At 38.2% G+C, this 21,318-nt stretch overlaps 1 protein-coding gene across 1 annotated transcript in view; it reads left to right on the forward strand.

Annotated features, from left to right (window-relative positions):
- The window catches only part of adarb2 (adenosine deaminase RNA specific B2 (inactive)), a 103,713-nt gene that overhangs the window by 44,660 nt on the left and 37,735 nt on the right, over positions 1–21,318 (forward strand). The window contains exons 3-4 of the mRNA XM_059326818.1: positions 1,808–1,922; positions 20,342–20,510. Of these exons, the coding sequence (XP_059182801.1) occupies positions 1,808–1,922; positions 20,342–20,510 (284 nt within the window). The remainder of the gene's footprint in view (positions 1–1,807; positions 1,923–20,341; positions 20,511–21,318) is intronic.

Genomic DNA, 21,318 nt, shown 5'->3' on the forward strand with positions numbered 1-21,318 from the left:
ATACAAATGGAATTGTCAAAATGTAAGTACCGGGGTTAGATCATGACTTTGAGTCTGTAGTATGACTCAAATAAGATTTAAATATTCAAATACATTTTCCCAGGAAGTCAAAATGGAGTGCCCCTTTAAATGTTTCATATTGTAAAAAGTGAGCTCTAGGGGCCATATTCATTCTGTGAAAGTACTAGAATGATAAATTCACTGAAAAATGCACATTGCCCATATTTAGAACAATATTATATATTTGTCTTGCAAGCTAATCAGAGCAAACTAGGCTTAAAACATTTGCATCATATGTATCCTTTAAAAGCAAGTCTCTTCTCATCTATCTATTTATATCAAGAAAGATAAAATATACAGATAATAGAGTAAATGTCCCTTTGGTCACCTTAACCTTTAAGTGATGAGACACTAAATCCACTCTATGTGTCCCCTACAGATACACTATGTTGAGTGATAGTAGGATATTGGCAGTTTTGTGCTGTGAGAATACCAGGGGTGCACTTTCACTGTATATATGTAAGTAAAAAGTGTTTCCCAAGGGCAGACGGTAAGCTCTAGAGGAATACATACATTTCTCACCTCCAGTCGTTCCTCCAGTAATCTTACCTGTATAAAATGATTCAGATTGTATTTTCAATATGTGTAGAAGTATAGGAAGTGTAGTTTTTTGTTACTAGGTGGCATTTGGCAAAATGTCATGCCAATAACCTTCGTGTTCTTTCTGTTGGTCATGCTACTATTATTCACCGTGCTGTATGGTTGTGTGGAAACATCATGACAATAATGTACAGAGAATGTTGGGTAACACTTTCTATGAAGACTACATCTATAGTGCATTATGAGCGCATTCATAGTGAATTATAATGCTCATTATAATCAATCATAATGCATTATGACTGCACTCATAAACACATATACAGCTTCATGATGCACTATATCAACAGTTATAAATATAGCTTATAATGACTTATAAATCCAAGTGTCTTATGAGTGCTCTTGACTGGTTATAAACTACAGGCTGACTGATGAGGCTTATAATACATTACAACTACTCATACCCCTCTATACACACACCTCAACAATCAATTGTTATAAGGACTCATAGGATGCCATAAGTGTAATTCTCTATATTTGGTATCTGACGAAATGACTTATGATGCAGCATAGCTTCTTTTAAATGCATGAAAATGTGTTACACTTTACTTAACGCCAACAATGAAACATCATGATTAGCTATACTGCATTATAGATGCGTCTATATGAACCTCACTTTACTTAAAGCATACATTGATCATTTATTTATACTTATGGCATCCTATGAGTCCTTATAACAATTGATTGTTGAGGTGTGTGTATAGAGGGGTATGAGTAGTTGTAATGTATTATAAGCCTCATCAGTCAGCCTGTAGTTTATCACCAGTCAAGAGCACTCATAAGACACTTGGATTTATAAGTCATTATAAGCTATATTTATCACTGTTGATATAGTGCATCATGAAGTTTTATATGTGTTTATGAGTGCAGTCATAATGCATTATGATTGATTATAATGAGCATTATAATTCACTATGAATGCGCTCATAATGCACTATAGATGTAGTCTTCATAGAAAGTGTTACCGAATGTTGCCTAATTTATGCATTTACTTATAGCTAAAGGTAAGTTCGGGCCAGTCTCCCAAAAACTCACTGCATCACCTGAAAAGATTAGGGAAATGGAATATTATAGAGCAAAATGAAACCTGTGAAGTCAGTCTCCATAGATTGTTTCCAGTAGAAATTAAGGGAGCGATTGTGTTTTTCAGGACTTTGCCGATTCAATATTCCACTTGGTGAGGGAGAAGTACCGGTCGCTGGTGGGCGGCTGCAGTCCTGCGCACGCTCGACACAAATCCCTGGCAGGCATCGTAATGACCCGAGGTATGGCAAATTTCATTGACTTTTATATATCCCTTTGCATTATTGAAGTGCTGCAATATAGAGAGAGTGAGTGAGGTAAGAGAGAGAGAGACAGAGGACAAGAAATGGGAAGGGGAAGGAATTCTAGATTGAGAGAGAAATGACAAACTGAGGGTGGGAAGAGAGAGAGGCTCCACTGCTTGCTGTACCTTGCACTCGTGTAGGAGAATATACCTTCCCTGATGAATTATTGACTATTCAGAGCCTCTGAGGAGAATGAGACACGGTTCTGAGTGTCAGTCATCCCCACTGCATGCTGGACTTGCTGTGCTCAGGCAGCGTTGACAGGAGTTCCAGATGCCACAGTGGAAATCTTAACTAGATCAGCTTAAAACTTAATCTGAAACCCAACTGAGTGACACATTGAAGGAACAGTGAGGAGGAGGAAGCTTCACACTGCTGTTCTCCTGCAGCATGAAACAATGAGTTATTACTACACATTCATTTTTCATGTGTGGTGTTTGTTGCACATTACAGGGCCCCCCACATATACACAACACACACAGACCCATACAGTATTTACAAACCTTGGCACATTTCACATCTCTCCTAACACAATATGTGCACTGATGCATGCATAAAGCCCACGATCATCTCACATGACATTTGTGCAAAACAAGCCGTCATGTTTTTCTAATCTGCTGTTTATGGAACACTGTCATGCATTTGAAGTTAACTTTTTAGTTTTGCAGTCATTTAGCGCTTGCAGACTGTAGCGCTATCCAAGGGAAAAAATCCTGCCGGCGTATTCACAACAGACACAGATCAATGTCACATGTATTATGCAAACTACTCGTTTTTGCCAAACAATTAGGCCTAGAATTTAGACTTGTTTAATATAAAAATCAGTACAAAACAGTAAATCTGAAATACGTTTTTTAATTCCAGCGATTGCATTTCCGCTTTAAGAAAACAGTTGTGTTCATTTGGGAAGACGTGTAATTATTATATAAATTTGTTTGCCACAAAGCTTATTTTCTGATTTATTGAGGGAACCAGGTCGATGCTAACTTCTGGGTTGTTCTATAAAAAGAAATCTCATCCCTGCAGCACTTTATTCTAACATTTAATTAGCTGTTGTTGTTACCTTAGTCATAGGATTTATCTAGCTGAACACCTGATTAGCTGTTGTTAAACATTGCTTTTAGTTATTGTTGTTAACTGTTATCAATGATGTTAGCTAGCTTAGCGTTATATTAGCTGTTGTTGTTAAATGCTGTTGTTAACTCTTGTTATTAGTCATTGGAATTAGCTAGCTTAGCATGTTATTAGCTGCTGTTAAATGTAGCCGTTAGTTGTTATTAACTGTTGTTATGAGTCATTGGAGTTAGCTAGCTTAACATGGTGTTAGCTGTTGTTGTTAAATGCTGTTGTTAACTCTTGTTATTAGTAATTGGAGTTAGCTAGCTTAGCATGTTATTAGCTGCTGTTAAATGTAGCCGTTAGTTGTTGTTAACTGCTGTTATGAGTCATTGGTGTTAGCTAGCTTAACATGGTGTTAGCTGTTGTTGTTAGCTGGTGACCTGAATGTTTTGTAGCTGGCTGAGGAGGATTGTTTGGTGTGTTTGGTGGCCACCATAGTTTGCAACATTCTACTGAGCTTAACATGTTGTTAGCGGACATAATATTAGGTGATGATGTAAACTAATAATGTTGTTGACAAACTGTAGTGTGAGTAGCTTGCTGTGTGGAGTGTGTGGGTGCAGGTAATTGGGGGTGGTTCTGGGATGCTGGAACACGCTGTAGAGCCAGTGAGTCAGTGTCGTGGGCCCAACTCAATGAAAACACCCGTTTATGAGAGGGTGCCCACCTAATGACCCTGTAGACTTGCCTGCACACTCACGCAGAAGTTCATATTGAAACAAATTTTCTGTTACATTTTGCAAGACGGGTCAAGGGACATGATTCATGTACACAATATTTAACAGAGGCGGTGATAACCGTTGGCTGTTTGTAAGGCTGGTGGAACTAGTGGTTGGACAGCTGCGTGGGCCAAGGCGTTCAGAAGAGGCCTGTGGAGCCAGAGGGGCCAGTCATTGTAGTTTGGCCTGAGCAGATAGAATACAAGTATACTGGTCAAGTGACTTAGTTGTTGGCCTGCTCTTTGCTTAGTTGATTCAAAGACAGTTTAAATGTATTTTATATCATTGCTAGAGAATGGTTTCCCCGCCAGAAGGCTAAATAAACCTAAGAGCCTGATACCCACTGCAGGGCCTAAATCAATCATCATTTAACATAAACTGTGAAATTCTAAAAGTAATGCTCACACAACATTTGGCACATTCCAAAATACACTAACACAATCCAAAATAATCACCTAACCCCAACAAATGGAACTACTACAACTAAAATAAACAGGTGAAGCAGTTTTGTTTGATAGAAACATACAGTGTGAGTAATACTACAAAACATGAGCCTTTTCTTTTTCTGTGGTTCAAATACAGAAAATGACCATACACACACAAATGCACACAGGTCTGCAAGTGTGGAGTCCTGCACAGCCACATATCCACACACACACACACAGAGTGTTATCTCCCTGTGTGGCTGCAGGCTGTGGGGGGGGCAGGGGTCAGTGAGGAGGGATTGGTATCTCTGCTGTCTTTGGAGTGCTGCAGCTCATCAGTTTAGACTTCAGTGAGACCGGCGCTCATCCTGACCTAATCCAATCCCTCTCCTCTCCTCTGCCTCCCAGTAATTGCTTCTGTTTGTTTATTAATAGCACACGTTATCTTCAGATATCCAGACGTAGGGCTGCCAAGTATTTGCAGCGAGGCAGCAGCAGCAGCGGTGTGGTGGCCGGCGTCGCTGCAGTCAGACACCAAACTTGACAGGAACACTGGGGAGTCCTGTTCTGTCTCCCCCCACCCTGCCCCTCTCTCTCTCTCTCTCTGTCTCATGCCTCTGCTTTTCCCTCAAGAATATTAATCAGGGTCCGTCTTTGAACCGTAGACAGACAGCGAACCCCCCGCGCCCTTCTTGGAGTCCCGCCGAGACAGTTGAGCCCAAACCTGAGTGAGATTAGCCTCGCCACCACCAGGCTGAGAGCTGCGAGACCACCGCCAAAATAAACCTCCAGCACACATTGTCAAATAGTGTGGAAAATCTCATTTGAATCGATCTGAGATAGCATTGGGTTGCGTGGAGATGGTAAACAGTGTTCAGATGTGCTCAGAGACATGAAAAATCAGGAACGTCCACATGGAAAATTCTAAAAAAGACCCCCTTTCCTACTGTTTTTTTTTTTTTTTTAATGTTTGTTGGCTGGGATGAGAGAAGCTTCTTCTGAGGCTTTTTTATTCAGCAGGGTGATGAGACTCCGAGTGGGGAAAAATACCACAGGGGCTCAAAGAAAGAGATGAGAGCAAAGGGTTTCAAACAAGTTGATTACAAATGACGGTTAAGCTATGGTTCTTAGTCTGCATATCCATTTTCAAACAGGGATTTTTCTCTACTCTTTATCTGGTTTTCCGGCTGCCGCAAATTTTAACGTTCAATAATCACATCCGGCAACAAAACAGCTTGCTAAGAGGCAAAAAAATTAGCAGAGATGTACCCAGGGTGTGTTGCAGCAGAGAGAGAGATTTGAGAGCTTCAGCAGCATTTCACAAAGACACCCTTATATGTTCAGAGCAGTTGCCTGTTAAAGCTAATAAAGATTCAACAGGGTGCAGTCTCTGCTCTCGCCAAGTTGTTTTTTATATTCTCTGCAAGTGCTGAGCATTTTACACAGATTTTCTGTTATTCAAACGACACACGCTGGATGACATTCAGTGCAATCATCCAACATCTTGTGATGAAAGAAGAAAGATAGGATTTATGGAGCTTAACCTAAATGGCATAAAAATCGAGTTTACTAAAGTTGACCTTGAGAGCTCATTCTGCTTTAAAAGAAAATGTTTTAATATCTGCTTTATGGTGCTCAGAGATAATGGCAGGCTTATTAGGAAACATTTCCCTGTTTTATAACCATAGAGAATAAAGGGATTCAGATAATAGATTCGCAGCGTCTGTCAATTGCAGTTTCCTTGTGTAATAATGGATCACTGTTCATGAAGTTCATGGTCGTGTCATTTTTATGGATTTTTCCGTCGTTCCTAATAATGATTGCCAGTAAAATTGTCTTAGCGATTTGTAATCACTTTTTACTTGAAAGATGTACAAACCCAATTCCAAAATCGTTGGCTGTTGTCAAAAATGTAAATAAAACAAAACGCCATCATTTGGTTCCTTTTGTTTTTGACATATATTCAATTGAAAACTTTAGTTTTTTGTAAATATAAACTCTGAATTCTGAATATGAGTCATTCTGGTTTTCAATAGCTGTGTAGGGTTTAGAGGTTACCTCTTACAGAAAAATCTTCTTTATGAAATATTATTTTGTAAACTAAAAACCAGCACCAAAAAGTTTCAAAAGTAAAAGTGTAACTCCCTTCATGCAAGTCAGTTTCTTGTACTTATTTATTTGAAGCGTCATCGATCCGCCTCAAATCCACCATGAAAACTTTGCACATAAATTATTAACCCTTTATCAGGCAAAGAACTATATTTGGTAACTTCGGGGAATATTTCGAGAAAAAAGTTGCAAATTTACTAGATTAAAGTGGCAAATCTACAAGAAAAAAAGTCGCAGATTTAAGAGATTTAAAGTAGCAAATCTGTGCGAAAAAAGTCGCAGATTTATAAGAAACAAGTGGGAATAAGCAACTTTTTTCTCACAGATTCACCACTTTAAATCTCACAAATCTACGCATTTTTTTCTCATGGATTTGCCCCTTTAATCTCCTAAACTTTTTTCTCAAAATATTATTTTCGTATGTTTTTTTTACACATTCTGGCTGTATGTAATACCCTCCAATATTATCTAGGGTTAAAATCTGGAATTTGCAAATATTTCAATGAGTGCCCTATTAAGGGTTAAAGTGGTGAATCTGGGAGAAAAAAGTTGCTTTTTTCCCACTTTTTTCTCATAAATCTGCGACTTTTTTCGCGCAGATTTGCCACTTTAAATCTCTTAAATCTGCGATTTTTTTTTCTTGTAGATTTGCCACTTTAATCTAGTAAATTTGCAACTTTTTTCTCGAAATATTACCTGAAGTTACCAAATATAGTTCTTTGCCTGATAAAGGGTTAAGAAAATACAAGTTAAATCAAGTTAATTTAAAATAATGTTTGACAAATCCACTATTTTATTTGACCAATTTTTAATGTTTTGCACAGCAAAATATCACTAAACCTTACAAAGTAATTATAAAGTACTTATTGACTCTCAAAGACATTTTTTAAAATAAACAAAATCTGCCAGTCTTGGAAGATTATTTCAGCCAGTTTCCTATAGATATCTTCAAGAAATAAGTGTGAGGATCTGAAAAAGACATAATAAGGGATTTCACTGAAATAAAAAGATATACATACGTACATATGTACATGAAATACTGTAAAAGTAGAAATTGTGTAACACTTCCATTAAAACAGGTTTCAAAAAGTTGAAGAAAGACAAAAATGAATTAGTGAAATGGATTGTGTGCAGTATATTATTCAGTAATGTATTAAAATACCAGAAGCAGTAAAATAAATGCAGTGAAGTAATACAGAAGTGCATTTAAACCTAAGAAACGTGTCGGAACAGACATATTAAATACCTTTAATGGAAATATTCAAGCAAAGTTGAAGCACCTGAAAATATAAAAAAATGAATAGTTGGAGGGGTTGCAAGTGCAAAAGGACACATTTTCTCAGGAGGAACTTGGCAATAGAAGACTTCAGGCATCATTGTGTTGGAATCCCTGCCTATTTTTAGTGGATCCCCACAAGTGTGGATAATTAATGTCCTTATTAGCATTCCTGTTGTACACTGCTTGTTACAGTATGTTACATGCCTTAACACCCTAAAATTTAAATCATCACCACCAATCTCAAACTGAGTTTTCTCTCCTGTGAGAGATGTGGGAAAATCCAGGGTAACTTTATTAATGTATGTGACAAATCAAAGGGGCACCTTACCACTTTTGCACATGATTTTCAATTAACACGCCATGAACATTACTATTCAGCCTGTGAAAACAGTTTTTAATGTCTTCTCTAGCTTTCCAGGAAGCTTTATGATGATGTCATGGGTTTGAGACTAAAATATTTAGCAGATTGCCTGCAATACAAACTGGAGGTGTAGAGTCTTAAAGCTGTAGACATTTGAAGCTAGTTCACACTACCAGACTTTAGCTCTGATTATCCACTCGCCAACAGTTTTTGGAATTCCCCAACAAATCAGAGGCAAATCATTGGCCTGTTGGCTCGGTGAGCGAGATCACCTTGTGTGAACTGTTCACAGACACAAGCCAAGCGCCTCGCCAATGCATCACCAACACTTTCCAGATATCTAGCCTGCTAAATATCTAGGTCTGCCGAGAAGTCGGTCAGGGAGCAAGACACCAAGAGACATGGAATATTGAGTGGTGTGTGTTTGTGTTTGAGATAGAAAAAGACGAGGAAGAGGGTGTGTGTGTGTGTGTGTGTGTGTGTGTGTGTGTGTTTTTGTGAGAGGAAAAAAGGCTGCAATGTGTGTGGTTAAAAGTGAAAATCACAACATGATCTCACAGGAATCCGTGAAATAGCCACGGATTTCGCTTAACTCAAAATCCGTGGAATAGCCACGGAATCACTCAAATTTCCGTGAAACTGACACGGATTTCGCTGCAATGCAAGTTAATGACAGTCATATCCCGTGGCTATTCCAACATACAAAGTGATTATGTACATTCACTGAGTGAATATTTAGAAAATAAAACATATTTCTCGCTAGAAATGTGATCAAAATCCATTTTTATGCAGAAACTAAGTCAAAATATTGATTTTTTTCACTAAAAATGAGAGAACTGTCTGCCATGTTTTTTGTTCTGACCGCCAGGACCTTAAAAGTCAGGTGACTTGGAACAAACCAATAGGAAAAATATTAACTTGCATTGTAGCGAAATCCGTGTCAGTTTCACGGAAATTTAAGTGATTCCGTGGCTATTCCACGGATTTCTGTGAGACCATGTTCGAAAATCAATGTGTCAATATTGAAATGTGGATGTGTTCGGGCATGGATCCTCATCACAAGTGAGAAATTTGGGACAGATTAGACAAAGTATGGTCAAGTTATAACAATCTCGTGTTTTATGACGAAACAACATATTTTGCCGCCACGCCCACACAGTGTGCCCTAATAAGACAATAGGTCACTAGGTCAATTTCAATAAATGTATTTTTCGTTCAAATTTTTGACATTCCATAATATGTTTTTCTGTCATATCTGACCATATTATGCTCTAATGTGTATCAACAGACTATAATTGGGCCATTTTAAGCAATTTTAATAAAATGAGTAATACTATTGTTAAGTAACTGCTGATGGGAAAATAACTTACTGTTTGCGAACAAGTTCACCATATCGTCTAAAAAGTTTAAAATGTTAGTGTTGTGTTTATAACTTGTTTCTGCTGCCCCCCAGTGGCCAACAACTGAAACAGGTTTAAATAAATCTGTATAAATGGAGAGGTGAAGGGGTGAAATCTCTCTTTGATAGAACTGTTGACAAACTTTTCAATATCTGAAACATGACAAGAGCCAGGGATTAGACACTGGCTGACTCATGCTCAAAAGGCAGGAATTATTTCTTCTTATTTGTAATAAATATATTAATCTGGAAACTAACTAGCAGTCAAATAAGTTGTGATCTGGTTGTTTACAGCAGTAGTTCTCAACCTTTTTGAGTCGCGACCCCCAATTTAACATGCATGTTGTCCGCGACCCCCGCTCACTGAACACAATCTGACATAGGGTTAGCACAGACTGGCACAGTTCAGATCACCCAAAAAAGAAACAAAATGACTAAAAAAAGACACAAATTGACCAAAAAAGACACAAATTACCAAAAAAGACACAAATTGGCCACAAAATGATAAAAAAAGACACAAAGTGATAAAAAAAGACACAAAATGACTATAAAAAGACACAAATTGACCAAAAAAGACACAAAATGACCAAAAAAATGAAACAAAAAGACCAAAAAAAGACACAAAATGACCAAAAAGACTAAAACACATGAATACTTTAACACAGTGGAGACAGAGCTGACTTCCAAAATGATTTGGCGACCCCCAAAAATCATCTTGCGACCCCAACTGGGGTCCCGACCCCAAGGTTGAGAATAGCTGGTTTACAGTGATCATGAAATTCTTTGATTAAATTGAAGCACATCATAGCCAACTATTCAAATAAAATATAATTTCCAAAAATAAAATTGTAGCACTTCAAATGCAGAGTGGCTGAAAAAAAGTTAATGTCAAACTACTGTAGGATCCAGTGTTTTAGGAGCTTGACACCTATAGGAGACTAAAAGTCTGGATATATCACCTCAACCCAGGACACATCCTGCCTGCAGCGTAGTCATTGATTGTTCCTTTTCCCCTTGTGTGTCCCTGGTCAATGGTGGAAAGTAACTAAGTACATTTACTCAAGTACTGTACTTAAGTAAAATTTTGAGGAACTTGTACTTTACTTGAGTATTTCCATTTTATGTAACTTTATACTTCTACTCCACTACATTTAGAGGCAAATATTGAAGTTTTTACTCCACTACATTTAACTGACAGCTTTAGTTACTTTTCAGGTTAAGATTTAACACAAAAAACACGATACATTTAAAGTGATTAGACATTTTTTTAATTAAACCTCATAACAGTATATTAAGTACATAAAATTAGTCCTATCTTGACAAAATTAAAATACTTCTCACATAAATGTATCAGTCCAAATATTCTAATAATATATCTGGAATATACAAAACAATCTGAGTGGGTCCACTCTGCAACGCGTACTTTTACTTTTGATACTTTAAGTACATTTTGATGCTGATACTTTTGTACTTTTACTTCAGTAAGTTTTGAATGCAGGACTTTTACTTGAAGTGGAGTAATTTCACAGTGTTGTATAAGTACTTTTACTTAAGTAAAGGATCTGAATACTTCTACCACCACTGTCCCTGGTTGACACCAATGACCTCGCTACACCATACTCTGTTTTCCCCAAAGAAAATCCGAGGCCTGGCTTCTCAAATCAACATATACATTTAGGTGAGTGTGTCTGGTCTCACAGCCTAAATGAGCGGTCTGCTGCAGAGTGTGTAATGCAGTGTGATGCAGCCTGGTGCCAACATGCAGACAGAGCAAGTGGAGAACCAGTGTTGTGTGGTGGAAGTAATGCAACATTAAGCAGAATCACAGAAATAATACATATGCTGTAGCTGTTTGATAAATATGATGACTCACGTTCTAACAGAAGTAAAAAAAAAAAAAAATCAAAGAGTTCAGCACAAATATTTCCAGTTTTACCTTAGTCTTTATTTTTCAGAGCAGAGAGGTCGTAATGCCCTGCTTTGTGAAAGGAAACTCAAATCTATTTTCATGACTGCAATCAAAGGCACACAGTGCAAGTGCACATAGTTATGTGTCACAGTTAAAAGCAGGGTTGCTTAGGAAGAATATAATTTGTGTAAGTGTTTACATCAGTCATGACCAATGAAATGTTTTCTTTCTTCTATGTCAATTAATCAAGCAGTTCTCTAATGGGTGCAGCAGTTTGGTACAGATCTGCTACCAAAGCTTCTCTCAAGAGGAAACCAGAATCCCCATGGCTGAATTTAATGTACATTCAAATCAGTTCAAATTGGCCAGCTGAGCCTCAAAAGAAGGCTGGTAATATCGTGAATAGGATTTTTCTCAGTGTCAATCACTTGAATATAAGTGCAATTTGCTCATACCTTTGACCTGGCAATGCCTGCACAAATTCCCTTTAATATTTGACAGGAAAATTGCACAGCTTTGCTTGATTGTTACCACAACCCCAAGCTCACTTTTCCCTCCACTTAGGTGCAGCCGATTCTGGAGCAGCCATCAAAATACAGTGTTAAATAAATACCTATGTGCATTTCTGTTCCATGGGCTGTCACAAAGTGTGTTTACCTCCTCGGTTGCCATAGTGAGGCTGTGTGTGCTTTGTCTTCCTGTTAAAGGCCATTGACTATTGTGCACTGAATAGTATAGTGCAGTTGCCATAGTGAGTAGTTCCAGGTCTCAGTCTGTGATGTACATGCTTTTTGACAGTGCTGTTATCCTGGGGTGTGACATCTTTGAATCACCAGTAACAGATGTATTTGTGTGTGAAGAGAGCCTCAGGCCTTTGACTCCACTCTACCTTGTTCCTTTTGACCCTCTCTTTTTTGTGTTTCTGTGATGCAGCTGATTATTCCTGGTTTAAAAACAGCACACTGCCTGTGGGGCTCTCTATCTCTTCTGTGTGTGCGTCTCTCTTTTTCTACCTCTCTCACTGTCTCTCTCTCTATCTCTATTCCATTCATCTCTCCTCCTCCTCCTCCTCCTCCTCCTCTCCTGTCTCTTGCAAACTGAAGGCAACCTCAGTGCCAATTTCATGGCAGGGTAGTGAGCAGCGCAGCAGAAATTATCCACTGCAAAATTGATCTAAACAATCGCAAAGTGGAACGGCAAGGAAAAGCAGGAGAATGAAATTGGTTGAGTCTGTTACCTTTTAGAACTTGCTTTATCACCGAGAAGGAATTGGGGTGCACTGCTTACAGGGAATAGTTGAACTCATGATATAGAGTTTTATGGTGCTGTACAGTCATAAATATTGTATGTTTATTGTGCAGTAGGTTTAACCTGCTCTTTTCTAGCCCTTAATTTACTATTCCTCCATGAGTGATAATTCCACCAAACCCGCTAAAAGATGATTTAATAGTTTGGTCCAAGTGTTGATGGAAATGATCTCACATTCTCAACATATTCAACTAATCATTCTGCCCAGCAGCAGGCACAGGATGTGTTTCTGAAGCAGTGTTTACCGCATATATATTGTTATGTTAATGACTTGTCTGCACCTCAACAAAGGTGTGATGCTCGTCGAACAGATAAGTGAATAAATGTACAGTGACTAACAAGAGGAGTGGTAGACATGAACTTGTATTATTTACAACAAGAGCATTTCTTTTTTCTCATCTCGGTATCCTCAATTGGTGCTTCGAAGCCTGTTTCAAGGTTTGATTTATAAAAGGATATATATGGAGACCTGTAAACAAATGACAAGAGGATTCTCATCATTTGTATTACTGCCAGTCTCTTATGTAGGTTCAATTATACTCAAAAAAACTCTTCGTAAAAACAGTCCTAACCATTTAAACCACTCATACAAAGTAACAACATATTTATGTTTGTATTAACAATGATAAAAGTGCCATGACGCCTCTACTTGCTGGTGGTAGTGCTGCCTGGAAACCAGTCGAATCTGCCGAGGTCATGTTGTATTTGCTCCTGGATTCAAACAGATTTCCATCATTACGGTAACTCACAAAACTCAAATTAAATTGTTAAACAAAGTGGCGATATGAATCAAGATTCTGTTCCTGCGTTTCCTATTTAGAAAGTATTTTTTAGGTAAATTGACTGCACTTATATAGCGATTTTATCCAAAGCGCTTTACACCAAGGTTATTATAGTTAACGAAAACTAATGAAATAACGAAAACTAGAATTGAAAAAACATTTTTGTTAACTGAAATAAAAATAAAAACTAGAGTTTTTTAAAAAACGATAACTAACTGAAACTGTATTGTGTGGTTACAAAACTAACTAAAATTATAGTGAAAATGTCCTTAGTTTTCGTTTTTGTCAACTTTTTTCATTTCACTTGGATGTCTACACTCCAACCAATATTCAAAACACCTGGAACTATAAGAGTTAATAACCTTATTGGGGCTGAGATGGATAAACCAAAGGAAATAAAGGAAAAATGTATTATGACCTCTTTCAATCTGGCACCCAACATATAGCCAATTACAAAATAACTAAAACTAACACTAAAACTAATAAAAACTAAACTTAAACTAAGCATTTTCAAAAACTAAAAACTAAACTAAAACTAGAAAACTCACTCTAAAAACTACCTAAAACTAACTGAATTTGAAGAAAAGAATTCACAACGAAATTAAAACTAAAACTAATGAAAATTCCAAAACTATCCAAAACACCCATTCACTTACATTCATACTGGTGTTAGGGGCTACCAGGGCACACTGGTCCCACCTGCCACCATTGGGAATTCATTCATACACCAACGAACGCAGCATCAGGAGCAATTTGGGGTTCAGAATCTTGCTCAAGGATACTTCGACATGTAGCTGCCATGGTCTGGGGTCAAACCACCAACCATCCGATCAGTAGGCGACCACTCTACCAGTCGAGCCACAGCCGCCCTGTTAAGGTGTAATTTGAGAAAGTTTGTGACCAGGCTGCCATTCGTTTCCTGCTCTGAAACAGACCAAGCACTGCCCCAACTTGCTTGTGTCACTCAGCATCACTGGGTCACATGCTTCATGGCTCTGATTGGTTGTGTGCCTATCCAGAGACATGTTGGTCTGACTCCTTCCGCATTGCTAATAGATAAGTATGCCTTTGTATTTATTTTATTTTTTTTGCCACATTCCATTCATGTAAACAGATTTGAGGCTATTGAATCATTTTATTTTGGTTAGGTATTCTGTTTGTACAACTTGGTGAGAACTCAACTGGAATGATGTCCTAGCACTGCTTGAACAGAGACCTACAGACTTTGTGGCTTAAGTCAGCTATTCTCAACCTTGGGGTCCCGACCCCAATTGGGGTCGCGAGATGATTTCTGGGGGTCCCCAAATCATTTTGGAAGTCAGCTCTGTCTCCACTGTGTTAAAGTGTTCATGTGTTTTAGTCTTTTTGGTAATTTAATGTCTTTTTTTGTCTTTTATTTTTTTTGTCATTTTGTGTCTTTTTGGTCATTTTGTGTCTTTTTTTGATCATTTTGTGTCTTTTTTTGGTCATTTTGTGTCTTTTTGTGGTCATTTTTTGTCATTTTGGGGTCAATTTGAGTCCTTTTTTGCTTAATTTTATGTAATTTTTTTGTCAATTTGATTACTTTTTGGGTAATTTTGTGTCTTTTCTGACGAATCCCAAAGTAGCAAGTTATTACTTCACAAGGAGTCTCTGGCTTGAAGCTGACTGTTACAAAAATACATATAAATGCTCAGACAGAGAGATGTTTTAGTTGTTGTCTGCTTCATTATTTGTCCAGAATTCATCATATCATCTGAGTTTGTCTGATCTGAACTGTGAGATTCTGTTCAGTGAGTGGGGGTCGCAGACAACATGCATGTTAAATTGGGGGTCGCGACTCAAAAAGGTTGAGAACTACTGGCTTAAGTAACAAAAAGGCTAGTGACAAAGGCTAGTTAGAGCCTAGCTGGTGAATATAGTGGAGAATTTAGCAGGTTAAGGGACACATATTTTCCTCAGGAGTTGATGAAGACCAAACAAGTGAATAAGACTTAAATTCAACACAACAAAACATGGCTGAATGAATGCTAATGTTGCTGCTAGATGTCTAAATAAGCAACTGTTGGTGAATAATGTTGCCATATCAATTGAAAAGATGTGTCAGTGTTCTTCTGTCTCCGAGTAGCGAAAACAATCATTATTGCAGATTTAAGTGATACCATTTAAGTTGTGTGATGAATAAGCCTGATTCATTTTGTGTTTCACTGACTTGAAACTCAGAGAAATAAAGTCAATCTCTCCATTAAAAAAGTGAAATTGTTTCAGTCTACAGACACTTATTGTCTAGGAAATTTTAAAAATTACACTTTCTAGACAATCAGGTTTCGTCTCATACTGAAGCTATTATTCAAATAGTCCAGCACATTTATTTGAGAGTTTAAAAGTCCATTCAATATTCTTTTTTAAGATGAATATTATTTGAAGTTTTCTTCTCTAGTTTTGAGAGTAAATTTAAACTTGTTCCACCTTGCATTAGACTTTCCTTTCTTCTTCTCTATGCTCTTTTTACCTCAACTGCCCACACACACACACACACACCACACACACTCCTCCCTCCCTTAACTTTTTCCTCCCTTGCCCTCCTTCCCATTCCTCATCAGTGGAGGTGTCAGGACTCTACTGCCGCAGTGCCATCTGGGCCGAGGCTGATAAAAGCTCATGTGCCGGGCCGGCGATGCCTGCAGGTCTGCCAGGAGCCAGTGAAGCCTGACTTTCAGAGGCGATGGGAGAGATTTGTGGCAGCCTAGGAAGGAATGGCATGCCGTTAACGTGCTGATCCAGTCCCCCCCCCCACCCCTGCACCACCTCTGTCTATCTGTCAGTCAGTCGGGTTCTCACATGGCCCTGCACTGGCCTCAAATCCTCACTGAAAAAAGTGTCTTTTTCTTAAAGGAAAACCAACAGGAGACAGAATGACTCTGGTCTGTGATCTCCCTCATAGCGTTTGCTTCATGTCTGACATTGAGAATGCAGCTACAGTGACCTCTTTAGAGCTTTCTTTCACTATCCAGACAGAATCAGGTGGAACCAAGGCCTTAAGTGTCAGGTAGGGTAAAGACCGTTTTCCCATAAACCTCCAGATAGCCAGCTTCAAGTAGCAGACTGTGGCAAATATCCAGTTTGGATACTTATTCTACTATACTTGGTTCCTCCTCAAGATGCTCCATTATTGACTGGTACAACATATTTGTCCTGTAAAGACTCAATGATGGCTTTCCAAGCCCTAACACCCCATTCTTGCTGAAAATCTGCTCTTTGGTAGAAATTAAGGCCCGGTTTATACGAGGACGGTCTGAACAGAAGATGCAAAAGTGGCGTCGCGTCTTCACTTTTTATTCCTCGTTTAGACGAGCGTTTTCGGGAGGAAATCTGCGTGCATACGATGACACAAAAGTGTGTGAAATTGGATTGTATGCAGCCAGGCGGCATCACTTAAAGCCATAAGAGCATCTTTGGGCATGCAGAAGTTTTCACACCACACATTTTCATCAGCTACTCCTTCCACAAAGTTCTCCACCATCACTAGATCTCCCAGGTCTCGTTCACAGCCGTCTGGCTCGCCTCCGACCAATTGCTGCATCCAGAATGTGATGGAGGTAATTCCAGATCCTTCTCTGTTCACTAATACTATCTGTACATATCCTGTACATTTGGTGGAAAGACTCCTGTAAGTTTATTAGAGCTGCCAGAGCAGCTTGAAGGTCCCACCATGGAAATAATCCCACGTTTCTTTATTTCCTGTCCTGGAGCATGTATGTGACGTAAACACATACGTGACGTGAGCAGATCAGATCAGAGTTTTGTGTCTTGTCAGTGTAGACGACACGCTACGGAGGAGAGGATTTAACTTTTCCACTTTGGAGGGTGGTTTCAGATTTTTGCGTTTTTAAGCCCCCAAAACGCCGTCACCGTCTAAACGAAAGGTACTTCCCATAAAATATTTTGTCGTTTTTACCCACGAGCGTCCTCGTGTAAACGGGGCCTGAGAAATGAAAAAACGTAATAGTTAATGAGTCAGTGATGGTCCTGCCGAAACATCCCAGGACCCTGATCTTATGCAGCTGTCAAGTAGATGCAAAGCAGTAGAAAAGGAGGATGTTAAGTTTGCTCAAAAAGTGCATGCCATCACTGCTGTGGCACAGATTCCCTATCGGACCTATCGTATATAATGAAGGTGTTTTCTGCAGGAACGCTCCTGGAGTGGCCATGCTACCTCCTGTTGCGTTCAGGTGGAAGAAGCAGCTGGTCTGACAGACTACTTTTTTGTGGAGAGCGAGTCTGGCTCTCTGCTGTGTTTTCTAGGCCTTTCTGATTGGCTCACTGCATTTGATGTTCAAGATGCTTATATCTGCAACCCAGGATATCACCCACAAAGGACATAGAAGGTGTGCTTCTCTGATCAGTGTCTTGTCTTTCAAAGGTATAACATTTACTGAGGCCAGAGAAAAGCTTCCCAGGTAGCTGTAGATCAAATGGCAACCTAGAATGGCCACTTGAGGCTTGCTCCAAAAGTTAGTCAGTCCCCATAGAACCCTATACTAAACACCTGGTACAAAAAAGTTAATTTCCCCATTAGTTTCAACTTTACAGGGGATTCATTTTTATGTAACTCACCTGTTTATTTCATTTTCAGGCTTAAAGACATGAATTATAATGGGCGTACATCAGTTCTCTATAATTTCTCCATGTTCATACACTACTGGTCAAAAGTTTTAGAACACACCAACTTTTCCAGAATTTAATTGAAAATGATGCATTTAAAATTGATTTAATGTCTCAGTGTACTCTGAAATTAATGCACATTTGCAACATTTAAAATTCTTTATTAAGCATGATAGTGTTTTGAAAGTAAAAAAAGATTTAAAATCGCATTTTATGTTGGACTAAAGGACTAAAAAAAGACACAAAATGACAAAAAAAAGACACCAAAAGACACAAAATGACTAAAAAAAGACACAAAATGACCAAAAAAAGACGCAAAATGACTTACAAAGACATGAAAATAATTAAAAAATGGACAAAATAGCCCAAGACTCCATAGAGTTAAGTTGTTAACCCATTTCTTGTTCCCTGAAAAAAGGCCTACTTGAATAATTCTGAAATGTACATTATTTTCCAGTTTTGGTCAAGCTTACCTTTTTTTATTTACCTCTGGCAGTTCACCACTTACCTTTGTACCCTTTCAAGCTGTTCATTTGACTTGAACTGCTTGAATTTCAATAAAAAACTGGAAAAACTGGGGTGTTCTAAAACTTTTGACCGGTAGTGTATATTGAAATTTGTTTGGACATATTGTCTTTTTTTGTATCTGAGGACTCTATTCTTATTTGGTGGTTGTTATTCATTGAAGACCAGTGTTGGGTTTTTACAAAACCTAAAAAAAAACTCAACATTGGTGGGCCTCAGAGGGTTAAAGCAACCACAAAGTCACAGAGCATTGGTTGAACTTGGTTTTCAGAGTAAATTTGATGAAAAGTATCCCTCTTGGACTCAAGCCTTTCTACTGTGCAGCTGAATGTTATAAGGTGAACAGAGCAGGGGGCCAGCCAGGTTTATAGGTGGTGGGTCTCTTCTCCCCCTCACTCCTTGGATCCAGCTAATCCTGGCTGCTGTGGTGTGATAGGAGCTTCTGAAGAGACGCTCACTCATGCTCCTCAGAGAACTGTATGAAAATAACCCAAAGTTATCTGTCAGGATGACCTTTCTACCTCCTTGTCCTCTTAGTTTTCCTTTTCGTTTCACTGTATTAGCAAAGGGAACTCCTCCAGCTTTTTGATCAACTTAGAGACCAACTTCAGTCTGAGGTCTGTTTTGCCATCCAGTCATTGCTGGTAATGGTTGCATTGTTTTGGCTTTTTTATTTTAGTTTGACTTATATTTTCTTACCGATTCCTTTATTTTATTTTATTCCACTTAACTGTCTGGTAGTGTTTTCTTCAAAGTAGTGTGAGAACATTTTGACATAATTATGCCAAATGTACATTCACTTCTTCCTTAGGCCAAGTTGGTAATGTCTGAAAGTCTTAAAAAGTGCACAGGTGCAGAGTGTGGAGGTACGATGAGCATGACTTTCTTGATGATTAATGCATCCCTTATTCCAGATTTCTGTCTTTAGTCTGGAAAAGATCTCATGGCAACTGTGGCTTTTTTTTCCCCAGAAATTCTTAAATTGAAGCCTACACGTGTTTAAGGTACACTGTTAAAAATGTTTGTGGAAATTACAGCAAAAAACTGTCAAATTGCATCAAAAATAGGTCGTAAAATTAAACATTGTACATCACCGTAGTAGATACTTTTAGTTACTGTAAATCAAAGAATAGTATAAAACTTTAAATTCTACCGCCATAAACTGTAGAAAACACACAGTTTTGCTGTAAAAATATAAAATTTCCATGTAAAGTTAATGGAGAAATACCATGATGACACAATTATCCTAAAAGTAATGGGATTATTCTGTATAAATTACAGTTTTTGCTGATATTTACATTAACATACGCTCACTGTATTTTTTACGGTGATGTTCTGGCAACCACAGCTGCCGGTATTTTACCGTAAATTAAACAGATTTTTTTTTTTAATGTATATCATGTGATTTATTTTTCCAAAAATGAGTCTTCATCCACTATACATAAATTTAAAAATATACAATATCACAAATAAAGAAATATTAGTGACATTTATTGTCTGAGCAGCTTGGCTTTTCCCCTTTTGCCACTTACTTTTGGTTTGTTGTAGTTAAGTTCAGCTTTCTCAGCAATGTAAGTCTGTCTCTTCCTTTGTGGATGTCACTATGTTCTTTCTTAATGGTGACAAAATGCCTCCCACAGACAGAAAGGTGAAGAAAGGACAAGGATATTAAACACTGAGGGCCTCTATTAAACTCTTGGATTAAGGAATCAATGTAGTCAATGGAACGTATGACAAGCAAAATAAGGCGAACACTCTCTTTATAATTGTTCAACAGGTCTGGACCTGAGGCACGCCCAGGTGGTGGCGCTATCCACGGGCACCAAGTGTATCAACGGGGAGTACCTGAGCGACCAGGGACAGGTGGTCAACGACTGTCACGCTGAGGTGACGGCCCGCAGAGCGCTCATACGCTTCCTCTACTCTCAACTAGAACTCTTCTTGAGGTAAGAGCTCTGTCTGACGCTGTTTCTTTAAGATGTTATTCAAGTGTTCTGCAGCTTTGAAGCCCTGTGGCATTTACATTGTTAATTCCCTGAAATAGCCGGATAATGCTCGCTGTAACTAGTCGATTGGTCATTTGGAAGGCTGGCTTATTATTGACAAATCAATCACCTTCATCTCATGCTTCTCTGCTGACATAAACATGTTAGCAGACTCCATTTCAGCCTCAATAGGACATTAATGGAATGTTATATTAACCCTTTATGGTACACATTATAATGCCAGTTAGGAAAAATATGTTTTGAGTGTTTTTTTGTCTTAAAATAGACTAAATAAACATAATCTGAAGAAATTGTATTTAAAAAAAAATTTGTGGAAGTTTTTGGGGTTTGTTTCCCGTAGGCAACATTGTACCATAACGGTACACAAGTGAAAAAGAAAGTTTTTTAAATTAATTTTAACATCATTTGATAAACATTTGTAAAAGATGCAGTAGCTCCAATAGGGTACAATACATATCATTTTAAATTTAAAAACATTATAAAAGGAACTTTTTTAATGGGTGTCTTGTCTGAATGTTGCCTGTAGGAAACATTGAACCATTGAACCAACAGCCCATTGAAATGATTGTCTTCAACAGTCTAAGGGTATGAAACTATCAAAAATGATGGTTTACTCACCTATCAGTAGGAATATATTTTTTCCAGATGGAAAAGGGCCACAAAATGACGTTTTGAGTGATTCTGTGTGACACAAAATGGCAAAGCGGTTTCCTTTGGAAAAGTCTGCAAAATAGGGTTTTAATATGAC

The sequence above is a fragment of the Centropristis striata genome, chromosome 23, assembly GCF_030273125.1.
Source record: "Centropristis striata isolate RG_2023a ecotype Rhode Island chromosome 23, C.striata_1.0, whole genome shotgun sequence".
NCBI lineage: Eukaryota > Metazoa > Chordata > Actinopteri > Perciformes > Serranidae > Centropristis > Centropristis striata.